This window comes from Mobula birostris, chromosome 2 (genome assembly GCF_030028105.1).
Source record: "Mobula birostris isolate sMobBir1 chromosome 2, sMobBir1.hap1, whole genome shotgun sequence".
Lineage (NCBI taxonomy): Eukaryota > Metazoa > Chordata > Chondrichthyes > Myliobatiformes > Myliobatidae > Mobula > Mobula birostris.
Window position 1 is genome coordinate 190473689 of NC_092371.1, and position 27236 is coordinate 190500924.

Below are 27236 nucleotides of genomic sequence, written 5' to 3' on the forward strand. Positions count from 1 at the left end.
GGCAGGAAAATCGGTGAAACGAACTCTTGGTCTGATAAAAATATCGACCTGAGTACCCTGAGGTAACGAGTTTCAATGAGACTTGCTTTGGCTAAAAATGAACCTTGCTTGGGACTGTTTGTTCCACTGAATCTCGTAGTGACTGGTCCGTCTTCCTAGTTTGAGTTGAGGTCCAAATAATTAGTTGAGTGTTGACGTTGATAGCAGATGTTCGGTAACTTCGAGGTTCATTCTCCACGTCAAAAATTCTGATTTATTTTGTATTCAGGTACAGTGAAGAACTTGCGCTCTAAAGCATCACGGGACAACATGAGCGAGTACTGGTTAATTTCGGCTCCTGTGGACAAATCGAACCAACAAATATGGGAAAGAATGAACACTGTAACCGAAAAAGCCAGCTTATCGAATAACTTTAAATTCCCGATCCCAGAACTCAAGGTAGCTTCTGTTTCTACTCACAGCCCATTTGGAAACATTTTCAGCTGAAAGTTTAGGCACTGAATTTCTGTATCGCGAGAAATATGATGATACGGTGATAGGGATATGGCTTCTCAAAGGTTAAGTATCTCAAGGGAAGAACCATTCAGCTCTTAAAGTATTTATTTTTTTTCAAATAATTCCAGTTTGCAAACAATTTCAGAGGGTGCTTTTTCACTGCCAGAAATAAACGATTACAAGCAACCAACGCCCTGATGCTCTTTTTCTCCCAGGTGGGGACTTTGGATTCATTGGTTGGGCTCTCGGATGAACTAGGAAAACTTGATACGTTTGTTGAAGGGTAAAGTACGCGTTATTTACTGTATACACACGAGTTAAAGCAAATTTGAATCATCCTTAGCTATCCTACCTGAAACTGATCTTTAGTCCCAAAGTGATGCAGATTTAACTCGGTTGAAGCAGATTTATCCAATCTGGTGCCAGAATGTAGCAATGGAGATCTGAAAAGCTCTGGTTTCATCTAAGATCGAAGTACTGAAGTCCTCACAATCCAGCATTCAAGGTGACACAAAAAGAAAAAAAATAAACTGATATTAATAACTGTTAAAAGGGCAAGCAGTTTTATAGTCTAACGCCTTTTTATGCCGACCGGTCTAAAATTGTCGTAGGAGCATTTTGACCATAGTTTCCATTTATCGTGTTAACAGTTTCACGGAGGAACAGGATGTACAAATTTGATAATTTATGCCAAACAAAATAATTTTAGGTCAAAATATGGAACATTTTCAATAACTTAATAGCAAAATGATGTTATTGAGTCTCCCAGATTATAATTAATGTCACCTCGTTTTGATTTTTACCTTTGAGTCAGTTAGATACTAATTAAAGCACTCTGGTCATTCCTGTAAATGTTTGGAATCAACTTGGGAAACAGATCTAGTCACCATACCCCCTCCCCCCAAGAGGGACGCAAATTACAGAAGATTACTTAAATTAAAATATTGTCCTATTTCTGGTCATTTACTACTCACCTTAAAAGTTGGACATACAGTACTACCACTGTTTTTTTCCCACCTGACTACGAACTACTTGTAGTGCTCTGGAGAGTTATTTGCTACCCACAGCATTCTAGACCACTGAACGGTGTGGCTTCATTTATTGCTATTTAAAAAGTATACATGGCAATCTTGAGCAACGGATACAATCGCAAATATTGCCAATTTTCTTATGTTTGATTAAAATAAGATGTATTCCCCCCCCCCATACAAGTTCATGTCTTGTAGGAAAGTTTAATAATCATAAAATATTCAGAGATTTAATTATTTTTCATTTGTTATTGATTAACATGAAGCATTTTCTTTGCCATTAATGATTATATTGCATGCTGGACAAAGTGCAGTAAAATACATGGGAAATATACTATGATTGCTGCATGGCGCAGTTTTTCAGCAGCGGGGTTTAACCTGAAATATTTTGATGCAAATTAATCAATTCTTAAGATTAACTATATAAATAGTATTATAAACAAGATATTCTAATATGCAGATATATCACTTGCTGCATTATTTGACATTTATTTCAAAATTAATGTTTTAAATAATAGTAGGAAACTGAGTGGCGTGGAGAATATAGGAACAGGAGTAGACTATTCAGTCTCTAGTGCCTTTCCATCTGTTCAATTAGATCAAGAACACTCTGTATTACAACTATCTTATTGGTTTGGTTCCAAAAAGTACATTGATTTATAAAATCCATGTGTTTTAGTTTTGAAATCTTCACTTGACTAAACCTCAATTGTTTATTTTTAAGCAGAGTTCCAGATTTCTATTTCCTTCTAGGTGAACAAATGCTTTCTGTCATCATCACTTTCTCAAGCATTCTCCTGGTTTGCTACAGATACTATCAATCTTTAGCTATGAGAGTCCTGCTCAAGCTTATGTAGCCTCATCCAATTTCCGATAGTCATGATTTCCTGTCATTTAGTGGGATTAATTCAGAAAGCCTTTAGGATACAGGGTTTGGGAAATGAAAATTTAACTTAAAAAATGTAATTTGTGAAATGAGACACCAAAGAAAATGAGAGCAAGTGTAACATTTAGCAGTAGACCATAACTTGCTTTTGTTTTAGTACAGTTGTAAATTTTCTGATGCTTTATCAATGATACTTAAATTCTCAAAGTATTATTTAGTCTTTGTTTTCAAGTGATTGGCTGATTGTACTTTAACTCTTCCACTTTGGGCTAGTATACAGGAATGGGTGAGAAAGACCATAAGAAATAGAAGCATAATTAGGTCATTTGGCCCATTGAGCCTGCTCCACCATTCAATCATGGCTGATCCTTTTTTCTCCCCCTCCTTAGCCCCACTCCCAAACCTTCTCCCCGTAACCTTTGATGCTATGTCCAATCAACCTATAAAGCTCTGCCTTAAATACACTCAATGACCTGGCCTCCACAGCTGCCTGTGGTAATAAATTCCATAAATTCATTACCCTTTGACTAAAGAAGTTTCTCCACATCTCACTTTAAATGGAAGCCCCTCTATCTGGAGGCTGTGCCCTCTTGTCCTAGGCTCTTGCCCCCTCCCCCCATGGGAAACATCTTTACCACATCCACCTTGCCTAGGCCTTCCAACATTGAAAAGGTTTCAGTGAGATTCCCCCCCCCCCCATACTTCTAAATTCCAGTGAGTACAGACCCAGAACTTTCGAAGTTTCCTTGTATGATAATCCTTTCATTCCCAGAATCATCTTTGTGAACCTCCTCTGGACCTTCTCCAATGCCTGCAAATCTTTTCTTAGATGAGGAGCCCAAAACTGTTCACAATACTCAAGCTGAGGCCTCACCAGGCCTCCACATTCCTGCTCTTGCATTCTAGACCTCTTGAAATGAAGGCTAACATTGCACTTGCCTTCCTCACCACCGACTCTACCTGCAAGTTAACCTTTAGGGTGTTCTGCACAAGGACTCCCAAGTCCCTTTGCATCTCAGATTTTTGGATTTTCTCTCCGTTTAGAAAATAGCCTGCACATTTTATTTCTACTATCAAATTGCATGACCATGCATTTTGCAACATTGTATTTCATTTGCCATTCTCTTAATCTATCTAAGTCCTTCTGCAGCCTACCAGTTTCTTCAATACTACCTGTCCCCCCACCAATCTTTATGTCATCTGCAAACTTGGCAACAAAGCCATCTATTCCATCATCTAAATTGTTGAAATGCAACATAAAAAGAAGTGGTCCCAAGACTGACCTCTGCAGAACACCACTAGTCACCGGCAGCCAACCAGAAAAGAATCCTTTTACTCCCACTCTTTGCCTCCTACCAATCAGCCAATACTCTGACCATGCCAGTAACTTTCCTGTAATACCATGGGCTCTTAACTTGTGAGCAGTCTCATGTGTGGCACCTTGTTAAAAGGCCTTCTGAAAGTCCAAACATACTACACCCACTGTATTCTATCTTACATGTAATCTCCTCAAAGAGTTCCAACAGGTTCAACAGGCAAGATTTTCGCTTAAGGAAAACATGCTGACTTTGTCCTATCTTGCCCTGTGTCACCAAGTACTCCATCATCTCATCCTTAACAATTGACTCCCAACATCTTCCCAACCGCTGAGGTCAGGCTAACTGGTCTATCATCTCCTTTCTGCTGCCTTTCCCTTTTCTTAATGAATGGAGTGACATTTGCAACTTTCCAGTCCTATGGACCATGCCAGAGTCCAATGATTTTTAAAAGATCTAATGCCTCCACATTCGCTACCACTACATCTTTCAGAACCCAAGGGTGCAGTTCATCTGGTCCAGGTGACTTATGTACCCTTGGGTCTTTCAGATATTTGTGCTCCTTCTCCCTTGTAATAGTAACTGCACTTACTTCTCTTCCCTCACACCCTTCAACATTTGGCATACTGCTAGTGTCTTCTACAGTGAAGATTGATGTAAAATAGTCATTTAGTTCGTCTGCCATCTCCTTGTCCCCCGTTACTATTTCTCTGGCCTCATTTTCTAGTGGTCCTATATCCGCTCTCATCTGTTATTTTTTTACATACTTGAAAAAGCTTTTAATATCCACTTTGACACGAAGAATTCTGCAGATGCTGGAAGTTCAAGCACACATCAAAGTTGCTGGTGAACGCAGCAGGCCAGGCAGCATCTCTAGGAAGAGGTACAGTCGACGTTTCAGGTCAAGACCCTTCGTCAGGACTAACTGAAGGAAGAGCTAGTAAGAGATTTAAGAGTGGGGGGGAGAGGGGGAGATCCAAAATGATAGGAGAAGACAGGAGGGGGAGGGATGGAGCCAAGAGCTGGACAGGTGATTGGCAAAAAGGGTATGAGAGGATCATGGGACAGGAGGCCCAGGGAGAAGGAAAAGGGGGAGGGGGGAAAAAGCCCAGAGGATGGGCAAGGGGTATAGTCAGAGGGACAGAAGGAGAAAAAGGGGAGAGGGCAAGAGAGAGAGAGAGAGAAAGAATGTGTGTGTATAAATAACGGATGGGGTACGAGGGGGAGGTGGGGCACTAGCGGAAGTTAGAGAAGTCAATGTTCATGCCATCACCCACTTTGATATTGTTTGCTAGCTTGCTTTCAACTCAGCGGGAGGAGAGAGAGCAGCGCACCGTGTGTGCGCAGCCCTCTGGTGAAAAATGATATATCTGTTAAATAAGGGCCGTGGACAATTCTGATTTGATGGAGACAGACATGAAAGCACAGAGGAACATCTGGAGAAATTTCTGAAATGCTCGTTCGCTGCTGTCATTACTGCGCGGTCGGGAATCTTCTGGAGGGAAGGCCTCAAAATCCCCGGCTTTGTCTACTGTTGGCGACCGAGATTGAGGTCGAATCGTTTGGACAGAGATGGCGCTCCGTACTCCGTGTCAGAGAGCTGATTCGGAGGCTCGAAGTTTTCGGATGACTCAGTGACGGGTTGTGGTCGGGCATTGCAGGGAGAATTTTTCTTCCTTCTCCCGTCTGCGTGAGATGTGGGACATTTGAGAGACTTTGAACTTTTTACTGTGCTCATGGACTTCTTCATCAAGTTATGGTATTGTTGCACTGTTGTAACTATATGTTAGAATTATGTGGTTCTGTCAGTTTTTCAGTCTTGGTCTGTCCTGTGTTTTGTGATATCACACCGGAGGAAATATTGTATCATTTCCTAATGCATACATTACTAAATGACAATAAAAGAGGATTGCATGTCTTCATAATCTAAATATTTCATCTTTTCCCTCCTAATGATTCTTTTAGTTGCTCTCTGTAGGGTTTTAAAAGTTTCCCAATCCTGTCTTCCCACCAATTTTTGCTTTGTTATAAGACCTTTCTTTTGCTTTTACATTAGCCGTGACCTCCCTTGTCAGCCACAGTTGTACTATTTTGCCATTTGAGTATTTCTTTGTTTTTGGAATACATCTATGCTGCAGCTTCCTCATTTTTCCCAGAAACTTGTGCTATTGTTGCTCTGCTGTCATCCCTGCCAGCATCTCCTCCCTATTTACTTTGGCCAACTCCTCTCTCATATCACTGTAATTTCTTTTATTCCACTGAAATACTGCTATGTCAGACTTTACTTACTCCCTATCTAATTTCAAGTTGAACTCAGTCATATTGTAATCACTGCTTCCAAAGGGTTTTTTTTTACCTGAAGCTCCCTACTCACTTCAGGTTCATTACATAACAGTGAAACCAGTATAACTGATCCCCTGGTAGGCTCAGTGACAAACTGCTCTAAAAAGCCATCGCGTAGGCATTCAACAAACTCACTCTCAGAATCAGGTTTATTATCACCGGTATGTGACGTGAAATTTGTTAATTTGGCAGCAGCAGTTCAATGTAATATATAATCTAGCAGAGAGAAAAATAAATAAAATAAAAATAATAATAAATAAACAAGTAAATCAATTATGTATATGAAGTGCAAAAACAGAAATACTGTATTTTTTTTTTAAAGTGAGGTAGTGTCCAAAGATTCAATGTCCATTTAGGAATCAGATGGCAGAGGGGAAGAAGCTGTTCCTGAATCGCTGAGTGTGTGCCTCTCTTGAAATCCATTACCTATCTGATTTTCCTAATCTCCCCGCACGTTGAAATCTCCCATGACTATCATAACATTACCTTTCTGACACGCCTTTTCTATTTCCCTGTTGTAATCTGTGGTCCACATCCCAACTACTGTTGGCTGGCCTGTATATAACTGCCAACAGGGTCCTTTTACCCTTACAGTTTCTTAACTCAACCCACAAGGATCCAACACCTTCTGATCCTATGTCGCATCTTTCTACTGATCTGATGCCATTCTTTACCAGCAGAGCTACGCCACCCCATGTGCTGACCTTCCTATTACTCCAATACAATGTGTAACCTTGGAATTCAGCTCTGAAATACAATCGTTCTTCAGCCATGATTCAGTGATGGCCACAACATCATAGCTGATAATCTGTCAAAGTGCAGGATCACCTTGTTTCTTATACTCTGTGCAATGAGATATAACACTTAGCTGCATTTGCTGCCCTTTTTGATTCTGCATCCCTAATGCACTGATACTTACCCTGCTGGCAGCAATTATGTCCTATCATTTGCCTGCCCTTCCTGACAGTCTGAATGCACGCTATTTTTGTTTCTTTTTTACCATCCTTTCTATCCTAAGTCCCTTCACTCTGGTTCCCATCCCCCTGCCAAATTAGTTTAAACCCTCCCGTACAGCCCTAACAAACTTGCCCACAAGATTATTGGTTCCCTCGGGTTTTGGTCCAACCTGCAACTTTTGAACAGGTCATACCTCTCCCAGAAGAGATTCCAACGATCCAAGAACCTGAACCTGAAGAAAGAACCAGGGGAAGGATGGTAGGGGGAAAACAAGATAAACAGTGCCAGATATTTAGCAAATGACAGATCAGTGAATCACAGGGTTTTTTTTAATAACACAAATTTCCTGAGAGTTACTTTTTTCATTAATTCAAAAGTTATCTTATCTGCAATAGCTTAGTTAGTTGTGTCTGATCATTTATGTTTAATTGAAGCATTGTGAAGAAGCTGGCACAGTATACAGCAGATATCATGGAGGATTCCAAGGAGAAAGCTCAAGAAAACTTATTAGCCAATGGGGGTGAGTCTGTAAAAGTAATGTTTACTTTACATGATAGCACAGTTTTGAAAAATGTGTTGGCATAATTTCAAAAACAATGTTTTAAATTAATTGTGTCTCCTGTTGTAAAGATGGTGAGTATATTTTATGCAATCATAGTTCAGCCATGTCTTTAAGTCCTAACTCCTATTTCTAATGTATAGCTTCAAATGTAGTTCACTTTATTTATTTCAGTCAGTATCCAATTTTATAATGAAGCATCTGTGAATCGGCTATTGATGTTGAAGTACAGAATCTTTATTTTTATGGTCTAAAATTAATATTTGATTGGGGCAGAAACTGGATTAGATGAACTTGAATATAATTTTCAAACAATTGTAAACAGCATTATCTATTCTCTATATTTTCTTATGATTCTCTATTTTCTTATGAAGTAGGAGACTGTTCAGTTCATTGAATTAACAAGGTTCTCAGAGCAATCTCTGAGACAAGTGAAATATCATTTTGGAACATTCTCATCCACACTACTTCCGAACTTCCTCTCTGTACGTGCCTAGGCTTTCCTGCTTTCTTTGATGCTTCCTTCTCCTCCACAGAAAGGTAGACCTATTAAACTTCCCACAAATTTTTGCAAGGCAGGAAAACAGTGCAGCAACAAGTCAGAATTACTTGTGGAATGGAGAAAATAGTTAAATGAAAGGGAAAATATCCAGCAGTCTAAGAAGACAAGCCCAGTGGTATTGTGGCTATACCCTTCAAGTAGTACTCCTGTGAGGGCTTTACTCAATATGCTTATTAGTTAAGTACCTTCTGTAGAGTGGGTGAAACTACACTCATAATTGTTAACCTGTCTCCCATTGCATTGGAGATAAAAAGTTATTGAAACATTCTGAGCCTCCCTTCTGTTATTTACAGTACAGTATTTCAAAATATCCTTTTTAATGATTAGTAACCTCTGCTGAATGTTCTGCTTTAGTGGAAATCAGACATCTCCTCTGGTTACTTTGAATGAACTCTGGATTGTTTCAATGTTCTTATCATTGGTGTAGATCCTCCTCCTGCATGCCTTAGCTGGCATGGAACACAATGCATTCTTTTCTTAACTAAGAGTACATAATTCATTCTAGGACTTTTTTAGTACATAGGACAGGAATGAAATTATCATCTTACTTCAAACTTTGACTGCGTTTCAAATTTTAATTGCAAAATTTCCACAAACCTGTTCTGCAACAGTTATTCATCTTCCCTTCTAGTGTTATAACACACACTTTTTGGTACATTTCTTGTTCATTTTCATTAAATGACCTTGGAATTACAGTACTATTGAAGTAGCCTCTAAAGTTAGCAAAGTTATCCATCTTTAATAGCAAAATGCTGCCAATACCAGAAGTAAGAATGAAAGCACAACAAGTGTTACTTGCACTTCCTGGGCATTACACTTGCTGCTGTTTATGGCAGCAATGAAGGTCTTCCATCTCTGTCTGTCCTTCACATCATCGCACAGTATCGTGCAAAATTCTTAGGCATGTGTGAAAAGACATTCTGTAAAGTGAAGATGCTTTCAAAAATAAAAAGTTCCTAAGTATCAAAAAGATCTTTACTATTAAGGGCAGTAAACAGTTTAAAAAAACACTAAAGCAGATCAATATTTGGTGTGACCACCCTTTGCTTTAAAACAGCATCAACTCTCTTTGGTACATTGTCATGCAGTTTTATAAGAAAATCACTTGGTAGGTTGTTCCAAGCATCTTGGAGAACTTGCCACAGTTCTTCTGCAGACTTTGGCTGTATCACTTGGTTCTGTCTCTCCAGATTATCCCTGACAGCCTCAGTGATGTTGAGATCAGGGCTCTGTAGAGGTCATACAATCTGTTGTAGAATTTGTTCTTGCTGAAGATAGTTCTTTATGACATTGGCCGTGTGTTTGGGGTCATTGTCCTGCTGCAAAATAAAGTTGGGATTGATTAGATGACTCCCAGGTGGTATTGTGTGATGGACGAGAATCTCCCTATACCTCTCAGTGTTAATTCTGACCAGATTACTAGCTTCAAATGCAGCCTCTAACCTGGAGGGAATCTCCACTGTGCTTCACTGTTGTCTGCAGACACACATCCATGTAGTGCCCTCCAGCTCTCCTACAGGCAAACTGCCTCCTGTTTGAGCTGAAAATTTCAAATTTTGACTCAGCAGTCCAGACTCTTGCTGCCATTTGTACAGCACCCCAGTCCTTGTATATTTTGCATAGGTGAGTCCCTTGGGTTTATTTCCATTTCAGAGGAATGTATTTTAAGCAGCAACTCTTCCATTAAGACTACTCTGGATTGCAGAATGGTGTACTTGGTTCCAGTAGTTTCTGTGAGTTCAGAGCTGATAGCAGTGCTGGACTTTTTCCAGTTTAGAAGGGACTTCAGTTTGATATATTTCTCACTTGGTTTCCATGGCCAGCCACAGCATTTCTGGCCGTTAACGTTGCCTGTTTCTTTATGCTTCTTTAGAAGAGTTTGGACAGCACACCTTGAGGCTCCTGTCTACTGTGAAATTTCTGCTTGGGAGAGACCTTGCTGATGCAGGATGACTATCTTGTGTCTTGTTGCTATGCTTATGCTTTCCATTGTGTAAGAAATGATGATTTGAAGGTTAAACCATCACATCTGCCACATCCTCACCTATTCGTTTAGTTGTCCTTCACCCAGTTTGATTCCTTCTACACTTATTTCTGTTTCAGTTAATCAGTTTAGTTCGTTCAACTCATTATGTCATTGATTATCAGCACCTGTTTGTTATCTTTGTTTAATGATGCACTGGACTATATATCTACAAAGTAATCAAGTTTTGATTTGATAAGCAGTCTATTTCTAAATGTGTTTCTTTCTTTAATGAAATACAAAAGTTTCTCTGTAACATTTAAGTTTTTGGAAGATGAATGTTTGGAAATCTAAAATTTGTTCTTTTCTACTGATGCACTAAAGTAGAAGACAAAAAATAAACATTGAAAACAAAATTGATATCAACAATCCAGGGTGCCTAGGACTTTTGCATAGTACAGAATAGGTCTTCATTGCTGTTTCCATAACAGTATTGTTTGACTAGTCAGGGGTGTTAGCCCTGAGCTGAACCCCCAAATCTGGAGGACTGGTGGGCCACACTTATTCTGGCCTCTACCCTTTGACCTGTTTGATATGGGTAATCCTACCAACAACCAAAGCACAAGTCCCTGACTCCAGCCAGCATAGCCCTCCGGATCGTTGCAACACACAAGCCTCCAAACCACGACAAGGTTGTGGTCCTCTTGCAGGAAGTAGAGTATTAGTATTAATATAAATTAATGGGTCTGTACTAGCTGGAATTCAGAAGGATGAGGGTGGATCTCATTGAAACGTTTTTGAATGTTGAAAGGCCTGGACAGAGTAGATGTGAAAAAGTTGTTTCCCATGGTGGGAGAGCCTAGGACAATAGGGCACAGCCTCAGGATAGAGGGGCACCCTTTCAAAATAGAGATGCAGAGTAATTTCTTTAGCCAAAGGATGGTGAATTTGTGGAATTTGTTGCCACACACAGCTGTGGAGGCCAGGTCTTTGGATGTATTTAAGGCAGAGATTGATAGGTTGTTGATTGGACATGGCATCAAAGGTTATGGGAAGAAGGCCAGGAATTGGGGTTGAGGAGGAGATTTTAAAAAAAAGGATCAACCATGATTGAATGGCGGAGCAGACCCGATGGGCCAAATGGCCTAATTCTGCTCCTATGTCTTATGGTCTTGTAGTCTAAATCAGTTCCATTAAAGTAGACACATAAGAGATCTCGGATTTATGAGGATGCATATTTTATCCAAAAGGTTTTTCAATAAAATAAGAGATTCTGCAGATACTGAAAATCTTGAGCAACAGACACAGAGTGCTGGCGATGCTCAGCAAGTCAGGCAGCATCTATGGAGGGGAATAAAGCAGTCAATGTATCAGGCCAAGATTCTTCATCAGGTCTGGAAAGGAAGGGGAAAAGAAGCAAGAATAAGAAGATTGGGATGGGGAAGAAGTACAAGCTGGCAGGTGAGGGGAAAGGTGGCTGGGTGGGGAAAGAGGATGAATTAAGAAGCTGAGAGGTCATAGATGGAAGAGGCGAAGGGCTTAAGAAGAAGGAATCTGATAGGAGAGGACATTAGACCAGGGGTGGTGGGCACCGAGGGGGATGATAGACAGGTGGGGAGAAGAGAGGTGTGAGAGGGGAACCAGAATAGGGACTAGGAAAAAAAACAGAAGGGGAAGGGTGAGAAATAACCTAAAATTAGAGAAATTGATGTTCATGTCAACAGATTGGAGGCTACTCAGATGGAATATGAGGTGTTGTGCTTCCAACTTGAGTGTGGCCTCATCAGAAGACCGACATGTAAGAATGGAAATAGGAAGATGGATTTGAATGGCTGGCAACCAGGAAATCCCATCTTTTGTGGCAGGCAGACTGAAGGTGCTTGACAAAGTGGTTCCCAATCTATGTTGGACTCACCAATGTAGAAGGGGCCCTCACCGATGCACATGTGACAAATGTGTAGGTTTTTTTGTTAGTAGTGTTACATAGGCAAGATTGGTTAACATCTATAAGCAATTGTTTTGAAAATTCTTCCTTAATATTTGCTACCTTGCTGCTGGTCTTTCTGAACAAGCCAACCAAATAACTCTCAAATACGTGAAAGCCCTTTGGGGAGTCTTAATTGCATTTTGTGATAAAAGTGGAAATAAAATAACTTTCTTCAGATAGTAGTATAATGATGAAAAGGATCAAGAGATATTTTGGAACAATTTCCCCTACGCTTTGATATTTTAGTTGAAAATGAGGATCCATATTAGTCTGTTCCAGTTGGGTTTTAAGTGGATTGTTCTGATGTAAAGATACACTTGGAAATCATTTGGAATATGGAGGGAAATAGCAGGATTTTGGGCAGGTGATAACATTGTGTTCCTGCTTCAGTTCTGGCATGGTCACAATTGATTGTGGGAGACCTAGCCATGAATTGTGTTTTCTGGTAGTCGCATTATTTGTGATACTATAATGATTTGTGAATGAAGGAACATCTATTACATCAATATTTTCATTGTTGCTGTTTATCTTTAGTTGACCTTCATAGATATGTGACACATTTTCAGTGGGACATGGCTAAATATCCTATAAAACAGTCACTTCAAAACATATCAGAAGTCATTAACAAGGTGAGCTTCAATATCGAATGAAATTTATATATACTTATTAGTCAATTTTTAGAAAAAAGTCAATAAAATTCATAATTCAAATGTGTTCACTACATTACATGAGAATTTATATGTAAGCCATCTAATTCAGGATCTTGCTTCTTGTTTGCTAATTTTTGTACTACTTCTGCTTAAGTATTGATATCAGCATATACTATGTCAAGCGAATGGGAATAAAATTAAACTCTGTCAGGAGTACATGACAGCAATTCAAAAATACACAATATATCTTGACTTAGAAAATGAAAATCAACTAGATGTAATATCTTCTGCTACCCATTTGTGCATCGATCAAAATTGAATTATGTTCCCATAATTTAGTATAATTATAAATTATTTCACATCATGGTATATTTTCTTGCCCCCTTGCTATTATCATAATTGTTAGTCATTTGCCCCTTTCCTTATACTGCTGTCTAAATGCTACTTCATCACATGCATTTCTTTTTCTGTTCTTCCATTCCTATGTAAACATTTTGTGCATCCTGTTCCATTTGTTCATTCTGCCTTGTATCCTGTTTCAGCCATTAACCTAGTTATTTGTGCCATTTATGTGCTCCCTCAGCCTTATCTGGTGTTCTTTACAGTCTCTGTTCAACTTCACCTGTTTTCCCCTCAATCATTCTCTGCTCAAAAACCTAATCTAGTATCACTTTGCAGCTTGAAGTCCATTGTGTCATTACTCCTGTTGTCAGCTATAAGTTTTAGATTTCATACTTGCCTGTCCAAGGTCCTACCGGTTTGTAAGGAAAGCTACAGAAATGAGACAATTTAAGTGGAAACATGTTTTGCCATTCATTTGTTGATTCAGTTTTGCCTGCTTGCTGTACTGATGTATTAATTTTCTGATGGCAAGTCTTTTACTCATTAATAATCTTCTTCTTAAAAATCCTGTGTTACCAATAAATCATTTAATGAAGGGAACATGGTTTTTCATTGAATCATTAGTTTGTCTGATAATTGATTTGCAGTGTTCTCTGATAATAAATTAGTTTGAAAGTGCCTGCTGCTTTGGGGGTGGTGCTTTATTTTTTTTTATTTTGCTAATCCCTGTACTGTATTGTTTATTTGTAACCCACTGTTGTGATTGAGTGCTCATGCACATGGTTAGTTTTTCTGAGTTGAAATTTCCTGCTACAATAGTATGCGGAACATACTTTGTTGGAATTTAAGTTCTGAAATTTGTTAATCTTTAATTTGTCTGTTATTGTTGTGGCAACTTTTCTCTGTTTCTTTAGGCATTGTACTGATTGCTATCTTTAGGAACACTTAAATATTTTTTCCAGCACTAAGAGATCTTAGCTCTCTATGTGCAATGCACAGAAAATCAACAATCCAAATGTTATATATTGCAACTGCTGAAGAGGGCAGTTTGGTGGCTTGTCCAACAGTTATCATTCTGAAACGACCTGTTACAAAATGCACATCCTCATAATCTTACTCTGCCTGTAAGCTATGTGTGCAAACCAGTTCACATCATTTCATTAATCAAACCACCAAGCAACTTCCAAGTATAGCAACGTATATAACATACTGATCATTACACAGATTCATTTACTTTTTCCATGAATTTCATCTACATGAATGACAAATAATAATTTAGAAATTTCGGTTAGCAATACTAGTCCATAAATGTAGTTGTGTTGTTTAGATATTCTCTATCTAAAAAGAAATGCTATTCCATTTAAGTGCATATTAATTAAGAGACATAAAAATGTTACTGTAATGCAGCCTTTCTCGACCTTTTTGCCCTCGAGGAACCGTTGAAATTGTTTTCAGGTCTCAGGGAATCCATGCATAAAAATTACTATATCTACAGCTCACGGTGCGTTAGTGTGATCAGCAGAGGTATAATAATCCAAAAATAATTGTCAATGTTCTTTTGGGTGGAGAATGAATTTTTAGCTTACCTTTCTTGAAATTAGTCTCTTTCTTTCCCTTTCAAAAATTTTAAAAACTCATAAGGTAAACATAATAAATTTTTCAATTCTGGGTCAAACTGAGATAAGCACATACGGATTTCACCTTCAACTGAAATGAGACGATTTCTATCCTTGCTCATGATGCTTGTTATGTAAGAAAAAAAAACTTGCTCACACATGCCGGAAGATGAAAACTGCTGAAAAATGTTCATTGCATTCCTATAAATGGCAGGATACTCTTCTTTAACAGAAATCCAGAACTTGTCATCTTGAGTGAATGATCAGACTGCAGCTCATAAAGTTCTTCCTCTTCTCTCAAAGTTCTCTGAAGCTTCTGCACAGCTTGAGAAAGGGTCCCTCACCCAGTCATGCAAATATTGAAAGGGAGGAAAATACTGTTCAATTTTGTTCTGTAAATCTTCCAGGTAGTTTTCAATAAAACTCAAGACTTTCTGATATCCTTCCTCACTCTCAAGCCCAAGCAGCAGTGGAAACATTTCAAGATTTCCTTTTGCAACATGACTTTTCCAAAAATTCAGTTTCCTTTTAAATCCAAGAATCTTGTCACTTGAAGTCAGAACATTTTCTCCAGGGCCTTGCAGAGACTTGTTTAACTGGTTCATATGATGAAAAATGTCTGTTAATAGGCTAGTTTCTGCAGCTATTCTTCACCTTCAAAGCACTCAGTAAAATCTGGCCTAATATTTTCCTGAATGTACTCTTGTAATTCACTTTTCAGCTCATTAACCCTGTTGAGAACTCTTCCTCTGCTAAGCCACTGGATTTCTGTATGTAGTAGGAGATTGGTGTGCTCTTTGTCCAGGTTTTCACATAATTTTTTTTACACACTCTCTAGTGAACTGATCTGAAAGCTACTAAATAACTTGCTTCCTGAACTCTTTTAACAGACTCTGACTTTATTTTCAAAGGCTTTATTCTGTTTGTTTTGAGATTCTAATAGTCATTTAAAATAGTCAGCACTTTTATGTGTCATATGGCTATGATTTGTAGTTAAGTGTCTTTTCAATTTTGCTGGAGCCATTGCTAAATTTGTAAGTTGTTTACCTCTGCTAGACACATGGAATAGGACAACTTGGATCACCAGTCCAGGCAGAACCCGTTGATAAGTAGCTTTCATTGTAAAGATAGACTTTTTTTGTCAGTTTTCGCACTAGTGCAGTGAAATGACTCAGAAGATTGTAATTCTTCATCAGTAACCTTATCAGAATTGTCCGTAGGCCTAGGCCTAGAATCCTCCTCTTTCATCTCACACTTCCGCTTCAAAACTCACCACATTGGACCATCTTTAGAATGAAAAAATCCCTCCAATTTTCTACTACATCTGTAGAGTTTGTTCACTCCCATTAGTCAACTGGCAGCGCGTAAGGGGAAGTTGGGTGAGGTAATTTGGGAGGGAGAAACAGACATCACACTCCAAGTTGGGTGAGTTCATTCAATGCTCGAAAAATGCACTTCATGCTCCTCATCACCCTACTGTCCTCCCCTCAGTGCAACAAGCACTCACCATTATCAGCCTACTGTACTCCCCTCCGTGCGATACAGCACTCACCAATTATCAAACCTACCCTCCTCCCCTCCGTACAACACAGCGCACATCATCAGCCTACTGTCCTCCCCTCAGTGCAATAGTACCCACCAATTATCAGCCTACCATCCTCCCCTCTGTACAATACAGCACTCACCAATTATCAGCCTACCGTCCTCTCCTCCGTGCAATACAGCGCTCACCAATTCTCAACGGCCTCCCCTGTCTCACATCAAAAACTGAGAATGGATTCAAACAAATAAACATGGTCCTACTCCGCACTGCCACACTGGGCTGAGATTGCTAATGGGGCAGCTCGGTCACTGTCCACCACTGCGAGCACTAGAATCCCGCAAAGTTTAAAAAAAGCTAGGGTTCCATGGGATCCCAGTTGAGAAACCCTGCTGTAATGTATTCAGAATCTGTACTTTAAAATGGACAATATTTATGATGTTCATGTCAATTTAACCACTGGTACCTAGAAGGAAACACTGGTCTCCTTCTAATTTCACAGTGCTGTAGATGTAACTAAAATAGAACTACATAATTGTTAGTTAAAGTGATTATAGAAGGATGGCAGAAGGCCAAAGATTTTTAGCCAAAGAATTGTTCTAATGTCACAAATGTATATGATGCTCATATCAGAATTAAAAATATTTACCATTCTGTCTCTAGTTTTCACCAGAATATGATCTGCCAAGTTGGTCAATAGAAATCATTCTAATTATTTGCAAGCTAGAATCAAAATAGATGATGAGAGGTTACCTTGGCTGGAAATTGAGCTAAACTGTTCAATTGCTACCAACCATTCCAATTAAACTCCTGAGAATGTCTCAACCTCTCATGGTCCCAGAATACATCATGTACAGTCAAGAAACACAGAAACATAGAAAATAGGTGCAGGAGTAGGCCATTCGGCCCTTCGAGCCTGCACCGCCATTTATTATGATCATGGCTGATCATCCAACTCAGAACCCCGTCCCAGCCTTCCCTCCATACCCCCTGACCCCCGTAGCCACAAGGGCCATATCTAACTCCCTCTTAAATATAGCCAATGAACTGGCCTCAACTGTTTCCTGTGGCAGAGAATTCCACAGATTCACCACTCTCTGTGTGAAGAAGTTTTTCCTAATCTCGGTCCTAAAAGGCTTCCCCTCTATCCTCAAACTGTGGCCCCTCGTTCTGGACTTCCCCAACATCGGGAACAATCTTCCTGCATCTAGCCTGTCCAATCCCATTAGGATCTTATACGTTCCAATCAGATCCCCCCTCAATCTTCTAAATTCCAACGAGTACAAGCCCAGTTCATCCAGTCTTTCTTCATATGAAAGTCCTGCCATCCCAGGAATCAATCTGGTGAACCTTCTTTGTACTCCCTCTATGGCAAGGATGTCTTTCCTCAGATTAGGGGACCAAAACTGCACACAGTACTCCAGGTGTGGTCTCACCAAAGCCTTGTACAACTGCAGTGGTACCTCCCTGCTCCTGTACTCGAATCCTCTCGCTATAAATGCCAGCATACCATTTGCCTTTTTCACCGCCTGCTGTACCTGCATGCCCACTTTCAATGACTGGTGTATAATGACACCCAGGTCTCGTTGCACCTCCCCTTTTCCTAATCGGAAAAGGGGAGGTGCAACGAGACCTGGGTGTCATTATAAAGCTTACCAATGCCTCTTCTTTCCGAGTAAACTATAGAGAGCTGGACTTTGCACATCCATATTCATGTCATTCTATAGATATGCAGTGAGAACATCCTAACAAGCCGCTTCACTGCCTGGTACGGAAACTACACTGTGGCGGACAGTATGGCTCTATAACAGGTAGTCAAAACAAACCCAATGCATCACATTCAAGGATATATATATAACGGTGCCTGAAAAGGGCCAGTAACGTATTGAAGAATCCCACACACTTTGCTCATGAACTTTGTCCAATCCCATCAGGGAGGAGGCTGTATAGCAACCACAGCAGGGCCATCAGACTCAAAAACAGTTACTTTCCCCAAGCAGAAAGACTGATCAACACCTCTACCCACTAACTTCACCATTACTTTGTTATTTCCCATCAGTCACCTTACGTACAGCCTAGTATCACGTTATTGACATATAATCAGTCTGTGTATGCAAGCTATCTAATGTATTTATTGTGTGTGTGTGGTTTTTTTTAGTATTATTATATTCTTTATCTTTTGTGGAGTTTTTTGTGCTGCATTGGATCTGGAGTAACATTTATTTTGTTCTCCTTATTCTTGTGTACAGGAAATGACATTAAACAATCATGAATTTCATCCACCACATTCAATCACCAGTCACAATCACTAAGTTTTTGTCAATATTATTCCCTATTTTGCTTCAATTCAATGGACATGGATAATGCCCACATAAAAGATATCAAAACACTTTCCTGAGTTGCTTCATTACAGTGTTATGAGGTGTAATGGGGTTTTTCATACAGTAGTAGTGCGATCAGTTGAGGTGAGTAGGATGTTCTCCCAAGGGGTTGTCTTTTGGTAGTTCTCAGGTGGCTGTAGAGGCCAATCCAGGATTACCACATATTGGATTACCACCTGATTCTTGTATAATCTAATATAGTTAAATTTAATTGCATAATTGATTTAAAAAATAACCATCTATTATATTTCTTATTTTCAGCAAATTTCACAGATTGATACTGACTTAAAGTCTCGTGCAATGATGTATAACAACACAAAGGGAAACCTGCAAAATCTGGAAAGAAAAGCAGTGTATGTAAACTGGTGTAATTTCTTAATAAATCTATGTGCAGTGAAAATCCCAGATGTCTAGGATAAAACAAAAGTACAAATATAATTTCTATTATTATAAACTCTTGAGATTGGGAAATAACAATGCACTACACAAGTTTTATTCTTAAGTATGGATACAGGCAGTTTGCTAAATTACTTCATTACCTAAAGCTGGAAAGGAAAGTTGTGCAGAATATATAACATATGAGCAAATCAAAACTCTGCAAACTCCTTCTTCCCACTAAGGCAGAAAATTAATCTTGCATATGCTACAAAGTTCATAATGTAGGTGAAACATATTTCAAGAAGTTTTATGAATGTTGTTTCCAGAAACAAATTATTGATGGTTTTCAGTCAAAGCTACCCCATTTTAATCTGAATTATAATATATTATGTATGATATAATATATTAGAAAATATAATATATTTATTATATATTATTTGGGTATATGTAATATATATACACACACACATATATATACACAATGTATGTGTGCGTGTTATATAATATACCAAGACTGGGACATCAATAACCAGTTGAAAGAAAAAGTTTGTGAACTCTGCAATTAACTGGTTACTCATAAAATATAGTCTGATCTTCATTTAAGTTACAATAATAGATACACATTCTGTCTAAACTAATAACACACAAACAATTTATACTACTCCTCACCAATACTGAGTATGCCATTTAAACAATCACAGTCCAGGTTCAAAAAAGTATGTGAACCTATGGGGTAATGCTTTCTACAAAAGCTATTGGAGTCAGGTGTTCCAATCGATGAGATAAGATTGGAGCTGTGTGCTGTAGAGGTGCCCTAACCTATAAAAAAGAAATATAAAGTCAGGTTACTGACAAAGCCTGCTCTTTTCAAGAAAGATCTGTTCATATGCACCTTGCCTCGATCAAAACAACTGTCAGAGGACCTCAGAAGAATTAGAGAAATGCATGAAGCTGGAAGAGGCTAAAAAGCATTTCTAAATACCTGAGTGTTCATCAGTCCCTGTAAGAGAAATTGTCTACAAATGGAGGAAACTCAGTACTGTTGCTACTCTCCCTAGGAGTGGGCAGCCTGCAAAGATCACAACAAGAGCATAACATGCAATGCTGAGGGAGGTGATAAACTACCCAAGGGTAACAGAAAAAGACCTGCAGAAATTGCTAGAACTTGCCAAAATCTCTGTTTGTGTGTCCACTATAAGAAAAACACTGAACAAGAATGGTGTTCATGGAAGGACACCATGGAGGAAACCACTGTTCTCCAATAAAAAAAAATGCTGCACATCTCAAATTTGCCAAAAGACCACTGAAATGTTCCACAGCACTTCTGAAACTATATTCTGTGGACAGATGAGACAAAAGTTGAACTTTTTGACAGAAGTGCCACGGCTATGTTTAGAGAAAAAATGGGCTCTGCACATCAACACCAAAACCTCATCCGAACTGTGAAGCATAGCGGAAGGAACATCATGCTTTGGGGCTGCTTTGCTGCCTCAGGGCCTGGACAGCTTGCAATCGTTGAGGGGATAATGAATTCAAAATTATCAAGACATTTTACATGAGATTGTTGGTTTAGCAGTCTGTCACCTAAGGCTTAATAGAAAGTGAATGATACAACAAGACAATGATCCCAAAGACGAGTAAATCAACAACAAAATGATTTAAAAAGAAGAAAATTTGTGTTTTGGAATGTTTTGTGTTTTCAGAGTTCAGACCTTAAACCAATTGAGTTGCTGTGGCATGTCCTGAAGAGGAATGTTCATGCAAGGATTCCCAGAAATACTGATGAACTGAAAAAGTTTTGTATGGAGGAATGGTCTAAATTTCTTCTCACCGTTGTAGAAGTCTGATCAGCAGCTACAGGAAATGTCTGGTGGAGGTTATTGCTGCTAAAGCAGGTTCTACCAGTTATTAAACACAAGGGTTAAATACATGGCTGGGTTTTTCAGCCTGGACTGTGAATGATTAAACAGTGTGTTCAATAAAGACATGCAAAGTACAATTGTTTGTGTGTTATTAGTTTAGGCAGATTGTGTTTGTCTGTTATTCTGACTTAGATGAAGATCAGACCACATTTTACGAGAAATTAATACAGAAAACCAGGTAATTGCAAAGGGTTCACAAACTTTTCCTTGCAACTGTAGCTCTGATCTGTAATATGAAATGTTAGAAAATAGACTTTCAGACAAAGTACATCTATCACTGTATTTAGTATATATATTAAGAAGTATACCCAAAACTGGAATATCAATAATGCACCATATGTGGATTTAGTGGAGATGACATTTTGTCCGGTGTTGAAGAATGGGTTTTCATGATTAAAGAGGAGTAATATGTTATATTTTAAAGAGAATATTATTAAATGTAATATTAGGTATTGCTTTACCTAATATGTTTTGGAGGGGCTAGATACCATTTGCGAGTTAACAATGTTCTTGATGTACCCAATTTAAGTATTTAAAACAAAGACTTAATTTTCCAATGTATTGGTGGCTGCATCTTTCATCATTTCCCCTAAACAGTATTTTTTATTTCTTCCACCTGCTAAAATATTATGCAAAGATCAAGAGTTCATGCAAAGATCAAGAGGTGGGGGAACAGGGGAAAGTTTCCTACCTCCAACAACAATGTAGGGGGGCAAAAGTGGTCAATTTCTGCAAAATTAGGTAGGCTGATAATTAATATCTGAATGAAGAAAAGAGAATGTGGTTATGTGTAAAATGGGCTGTTGATATTCTATTTACTTATTTTATGTCAGTTGCATGAATCACAAGTAAACATATGGGTTGAAATCTGGAACTCTCTAAGTGTGTTTAGATTAATTTGATTTATAAACTCCATTTGATTTAAAAGCATGATACCGAGAGTAAGAAGGAGATTGAAGTTAAATTCACTGGAATCTAGTTTGTTTATCCAAAGTAAGCAATGTTACAGATGATGTCAATGTGAATAAATTAAGTAAAACTATTTTCCTGTTACTGTGCAGGAGAACAATCAAGTTCTCTGCATTTTACATTCATTGTATGTTCTCTAATTTTCCTCCTTCTGTGTTTTTCCAGGGGTAGTCTTTTGACCCGTACCTTAGCAGACATTGTAAATAAGGAAGACTTTGTATTAGATTCAGAATATCTCACAACTCTTCTGGCTTTTGTCCCAAAGTAAGTCTCCATGTGGTTAGTGAAGTTGAGATTTCATGGTGCTATTAAAATGCTTTTATGACCAATTATGATTTGTATTGTTTTCAATATCCATTAGGTCCAATTATGTTTCCTGGCAAAAGACGTATGAGTCCCTGTCTGACATGGTGGTTCCTCGATCTACAAAGTAAGGATAATTATAGTATAAGGAAGCTTATTAATCAAACTATGTATAATTTAGTTTTATTTCAACTGAATAGTAATTTATGATTATTGTAGAAACATAGGCCAACATGAGTGTTGATGCCCCATGTGTTCTTGTGTGAGGCTATGATACTGATACATGTGGAGAGAGAGTGGTCATTTGGCATTATGACGGAACTTTTTTTTATTCAGACATCATGTGAAAGTTAATGTGAGAGCTGATTTAAAATTTTTGACTCTTAAATTGATTTTGGTTGGCAGGGAGACAAGGATTAAGACCCATGGAACTAGACTGTAGCTGGGAAATGCAGAGGAGAAAGGGAGAGACATTGTGCAGGGAGAAAGCGCTATAGTGGATACTGATAGTGGAGAAGGACTGGAGATCTAGAGAAAAAACATAGAAAATAGGTGCAGGAGTAGGCCATTCGGCCCTTCAAGCCTGCACCGCCATTCAGTATGATCATGGCTGATCATCCAACTCAGAACCCTGTACCAGCCTTCCCTCCATACCCCCTAATCCCTTTAGCTACAAGGGCCATATCTAACTCCCTCTTAAATATAGCCAATGAACTGGCCTCAACTGTTTCCTCACAGATTCACCACTCTCTGTGTGAAGAAGTTTTTCCTAATCTCGGTCCTAAAAGGCTTCCCCTTTATCCTCAAACTGTGACCCCTCGTTCTGGACTTCCCCAACATCGGGAACAATCTTCCTGCATCTAGCCTGTCCAATCCCTTTAGGATTTTATATGTTTCAATAAGATCCCCCCTCAATCTTCTAAATTCCAACGAGTATAAGCCTAGTTGATCCAGTCTTTCATTATATGAAAGTCCTGCCATCCCAGGAATCAATCTGGTGAACCTTCTTTGTACTCCCTCTATGGCAAGGATGTCTTTCCTCAGATTAGGGGACCAAAACTGCACACAATACTCCAGATGTGGTCTCACCAAGGCCTTGTACAACTGCAATAGTACCTCCCTGCTCCTGTACTCGAATCCTCTTGCTATGAATGCCAGCCTATCATTCGCCTTTTTCACCACCTGCTGTACCTGCATGCCCACTTTCAATGACTGGTGTATAATGACACCCAGGTCTCATTGCACCTCCCCTTTTCCTAATCAGCCACCATTCAGATAATAATCTGTTTTCCTGTTTTTGCCACTAAAGTGGATAACCTCACATTTATCCACATTAAATTGCATCTGCCATGAATTTGCCCACTCACCTAACCTATCCAAGTCACCCTGCATCCTCTTAGCATCCTCCTCACAGCTAACACTGCCGCCCAGCTTCGTGTCATCCGCAAACTTGGAGATGCTGCATTTAATTCCCTCATCTAAGTCATTAATATATATTGTGAACAACTGGGGTCCCAGCACTGAGCCTTGCAGTACCCCACTAGTCACTGCCTGCCATTCTGAAAAGGTCCTGTTTATTTCCACTCTTTGCTTCCTGTCTGCCAACCAATTCTCTATCCACATCAATACCTTACCCTCAATACCGTGTGCTTTAAGTTTGCACACTAATCTCCTGTGTGGGACCTTGTCAAAAGCCTTTTGAAAATCCAAATATACCACATCCACTGGTTCTCCCCTATCCACTCTACTAGTTACATCCTCAAAAAATTCTATGAGATTTGTCAGACATGATTTTCCTTTCACAAATCCATGCTGACTTTGTCCGATGATTTCACTGCTTTCCAAATGTGTTGTTATCACATCTTTGATAACTGACTCTAGCATTTTCCCCACCACCGATGTTAGGCTAACTGGTCTATAATTCCCCGGTTTCTCTCTCCCTCCTTTTTTAAAAAGTGGGGTTACATTAGCCACCCTCCAATCCTCAGGAACTAGTCCAGAATCTAAAGAGTTTTGAAAAATTATCACTAATGCATCCACTATTTCTTGGGCTACTTCCTTAAGCACTCTGGGATGCAGACCATCTGGCCCTGGGGATTTATCTGCCTTCAATCCCTTCAATTTACCGAACACCACTTCCCTACTAACGTGTGAGAGGGGGTGAAAGTAGTGTGGGATTGTGGAGAAGAGTGAGGGTAAGATTGTGAAAGAATTGACAGAGTGGGGAATACAATCATGAGGGAGGGCAAAGCTGAGATTGGGCCATGAGAAGAGACCAAGAAAGGAGCTTGGAGGATGATTGAGAAGTTGGAAGGTGTTTCAGGTTGAGCTACCTGATATTAAAGGAGATTTAGGGTGATTTGTTGGTCTGTGGGAGACTAGGCCTCTTTGTGCGTTTTCTCTAAGCCTGGAAGAATTAATGGGATATTGATTGTGGAGGGTTAATGATGTAGTCAGTGGAGGAGAGATAGTTTATGGAAAAATCACATCATGGTGAGGGAGTACTAATTAAGCTGGTAGGCTTAAGGTGGTAAGGGTGTTGAAGTGGGTTGGGAATAGGAAGTTCATAATGGAGAAATACTGAAAGAAATGGTGCAAACTTGTATTTACAAAGAAAAATCAAACCCAGGTCCAAGCTTTCTTGTGTAATTATATTTTTGAATGAGTTTCTATTGAGCAACAGAACAGCAAATGGCCTGTTGTATTATTATTTAGTGCAAATTGTGAGCTAGAATTGAAGTTGTATTTGATAATTCAGCATGGAAATTACTTACTTGATTTTGGATTTTGATGTCCTTAATGAGGAGGCCAAAAAATGGCCAAAGAACCAGCAAAATTAAAGGTGTGGGGATCAAGTCCTAGGTGATGACAGGGTTGCATTAACATCTAGTATTCCACACATTCCATGCATCAGCTGGCCAAATAGTAGGTGGAAGCATATTCTAGAGCAAAGAGCAACTGCTTGCTTCCTTGACATCAGGAGGGAAGAGGCCAGTGGGTGGAGGTTGGTAATCAGAGGATAAGACTGGCCTCTTGTGTGAGAGTGCTGGTTGGGGTGGAGTTGGGCTTGTTATAGTTGGGTATTAGATATGCATGTTGGATATTATACTTGAAGAGAGATCAGGAGAGTTGTTTATTCTAAAGAGGTGGTTGTTCTTTGATGGAGCTCAGCCCTTCCTGTTAGTTACAAGTCACAGCACTGCTGATGTTATTATAAACACAAGAAAATCTGCAGATGCTGGAAATCCAAGCAACACACACAAAATGCTGGAGGAACTCAGCAGGCCAGGCAGCATTTATGGAAAAGAGTAAAGAGTCGATGTTTTGGGCGAGTCCCTTCATCAGGTTCGGATGAAAGGGTCACAGCTCAAAACATCAACTGTTTACTCTTTTCCGAAGGTGCTGCCTAGCCTGCTGAGGTCCTCCAGTACGTTGTGGATGCTATTATGATACTATGGTGGAGTACAGGGGAACCACGTTACAGCCATTTGGGTAACAGATGCATGTCCTGACAGAGATCACGTGCTACTACTTAAAATTTGAGATAGAAAATAAAGAATTTGAGGAAAAAATGTAAACAAACAATTTAATCTACAGGGGTCCCCCGCTTTTCCAACATTCGCTTTACGAAACCTCACTGTTACGAAAGACCTACATTAGTACCCTATTTTCACTTTCAGAAGGTGTTTTCACTGTTACGAAAAAAAATCCAGCGCGAAAAAATCAGCGCGCGATAAAAGGCAGCGCGCCCCGAGCAGCCGCTCTCCCCCGGATTCGCAACTGCTTTGCTTTAACATGTGCCTGTGAGCAGCCGTTTGCAAGATGAGTTCTATGGTATCGGAAAAGCCTGAAAGAGCTCGTAAGAGTGTTACACTTACGGTAAAACTAGACATAATTAAGCATTTTGATCGTGGTGAATGAAGTAAGGACAATGTGAGTTTGGCTTGTGGAAGCTGATGAACATGATGTCGAAGAGGTTTTGGCATCCCATCACCAAGAACTGACAGATGAAGAGCTGATGAAATTGGAAGAAAAAAGGATAACAATCAAAACCGAATGAGTAATGATAAAGTACGACTTTAACTTTGAAAGGGTGCGTCGGTTTAGGGGATATTTGCAGGATGGTTTGAGTCCTTATTAAAGAACTGTGTGATAGAAAAATGCGCGAGGCTCAGCAGTCAAGCAAGCCTTCCACATCAGCCACAGCAGACGACGAACCTCGACCTTTGACATCGAGGCGGGCAGAGATAGAAGATGAGCTGCCTGCTTTAATGGAAACAGGCGACGAGATGACACCCCAGTGTCCCACCACCCCAACCCCCAGGCCACGGACAGATACCGATTCACGGAGAATGCAAAGGTAGCCGGGAGGCACACAGCATATCTTCAAGAAAAGAGCCGAAATAAACATGCTAATTAATTAGGTGCCGCCGACACATAATTGTCGGTTCAGATCAGAGACGACGCAATCGGAAATCGGCACTGATCTGGGCCAACAATTACGGGTGGCACCTAATTAATTAGCATGTTTGTTTCGGCTTTTTTCTTAAAGATGTGCTGTGTACCTCCCGGCTACTGCTGGACCCCTGCGTTCTTCACGGCAATGTATCGGGTCGGTGGCCTGGAGGGTGGGGGGCCACTGCACCACCCCAGCCTGTGACGACTCACTCAGTCTAACACACCATCATCAGTGTGCTCCGCACTTTCCCAATTCCGGTAAGTGATACTACACTGTACATACATTATTTCTACTTTAAATTGGCTGTGTATTTTTACGTGTTATTTGGTAGATTTGGCAGCTTTATAGTTTAAAGGTTACTGGAGAGCGCGTTTATGCCAACAGTGCTTGCGTGAGATTTTCTGCCGAGAGCGCTTGCATGAGATTTTCGCTACGGAGATCTGTGCAGGCAATTGTAGAGAAGTATTTCTATTTTATATAGGCTGTGTATTTATCATATCATTCCTTCTTTTATCATATGTTACTGTTATTTTAGGTCTTATGTGTTATTTGGCATGATTTGGTAGGTTATTTTTGGGTC

The 27236-nt window shown here is 39.5% G+C and overlaps 1 protein-coding gene across 1 annotated transcript in view; it reads left to right on the forward strand.

Annotated features, from left to right (window-relative positions):
* The window catches only part of LOC140193980 (V-type proton ATPase subunit C 1-B-like), a 72455-nt gene that overhangs the window by 867 nt on the left and 44352 nt on the right, over positions 1–27236 (forward strand). Inside the window, exons 2-8 of the mRNA XM_072251229.1 lie at positions 269–438; positions 711–778; positions 7460–7545; positions 12631–12725; positions 18887–18978; positions 22060–22158; positions 22256–22324. Of these exons, the coding sequence (XP_072107330.1) occupies positions 310–438; positions 711–778; positions 7460–7545; positions 12631–12725; positions 18887–18978; positions 22060–22158; positions 22256–22324 (638 nt within the window). The 5' untranslated portion in view covers positions 269–309. The remainder of the gene's footprint in view (positions 1–268; positions 439–710; positions 779–7459; positions 7546–12630; positions 12726–18886; positions 18979–22059; positions 22159–22255; positions 22325–27236) is intronic.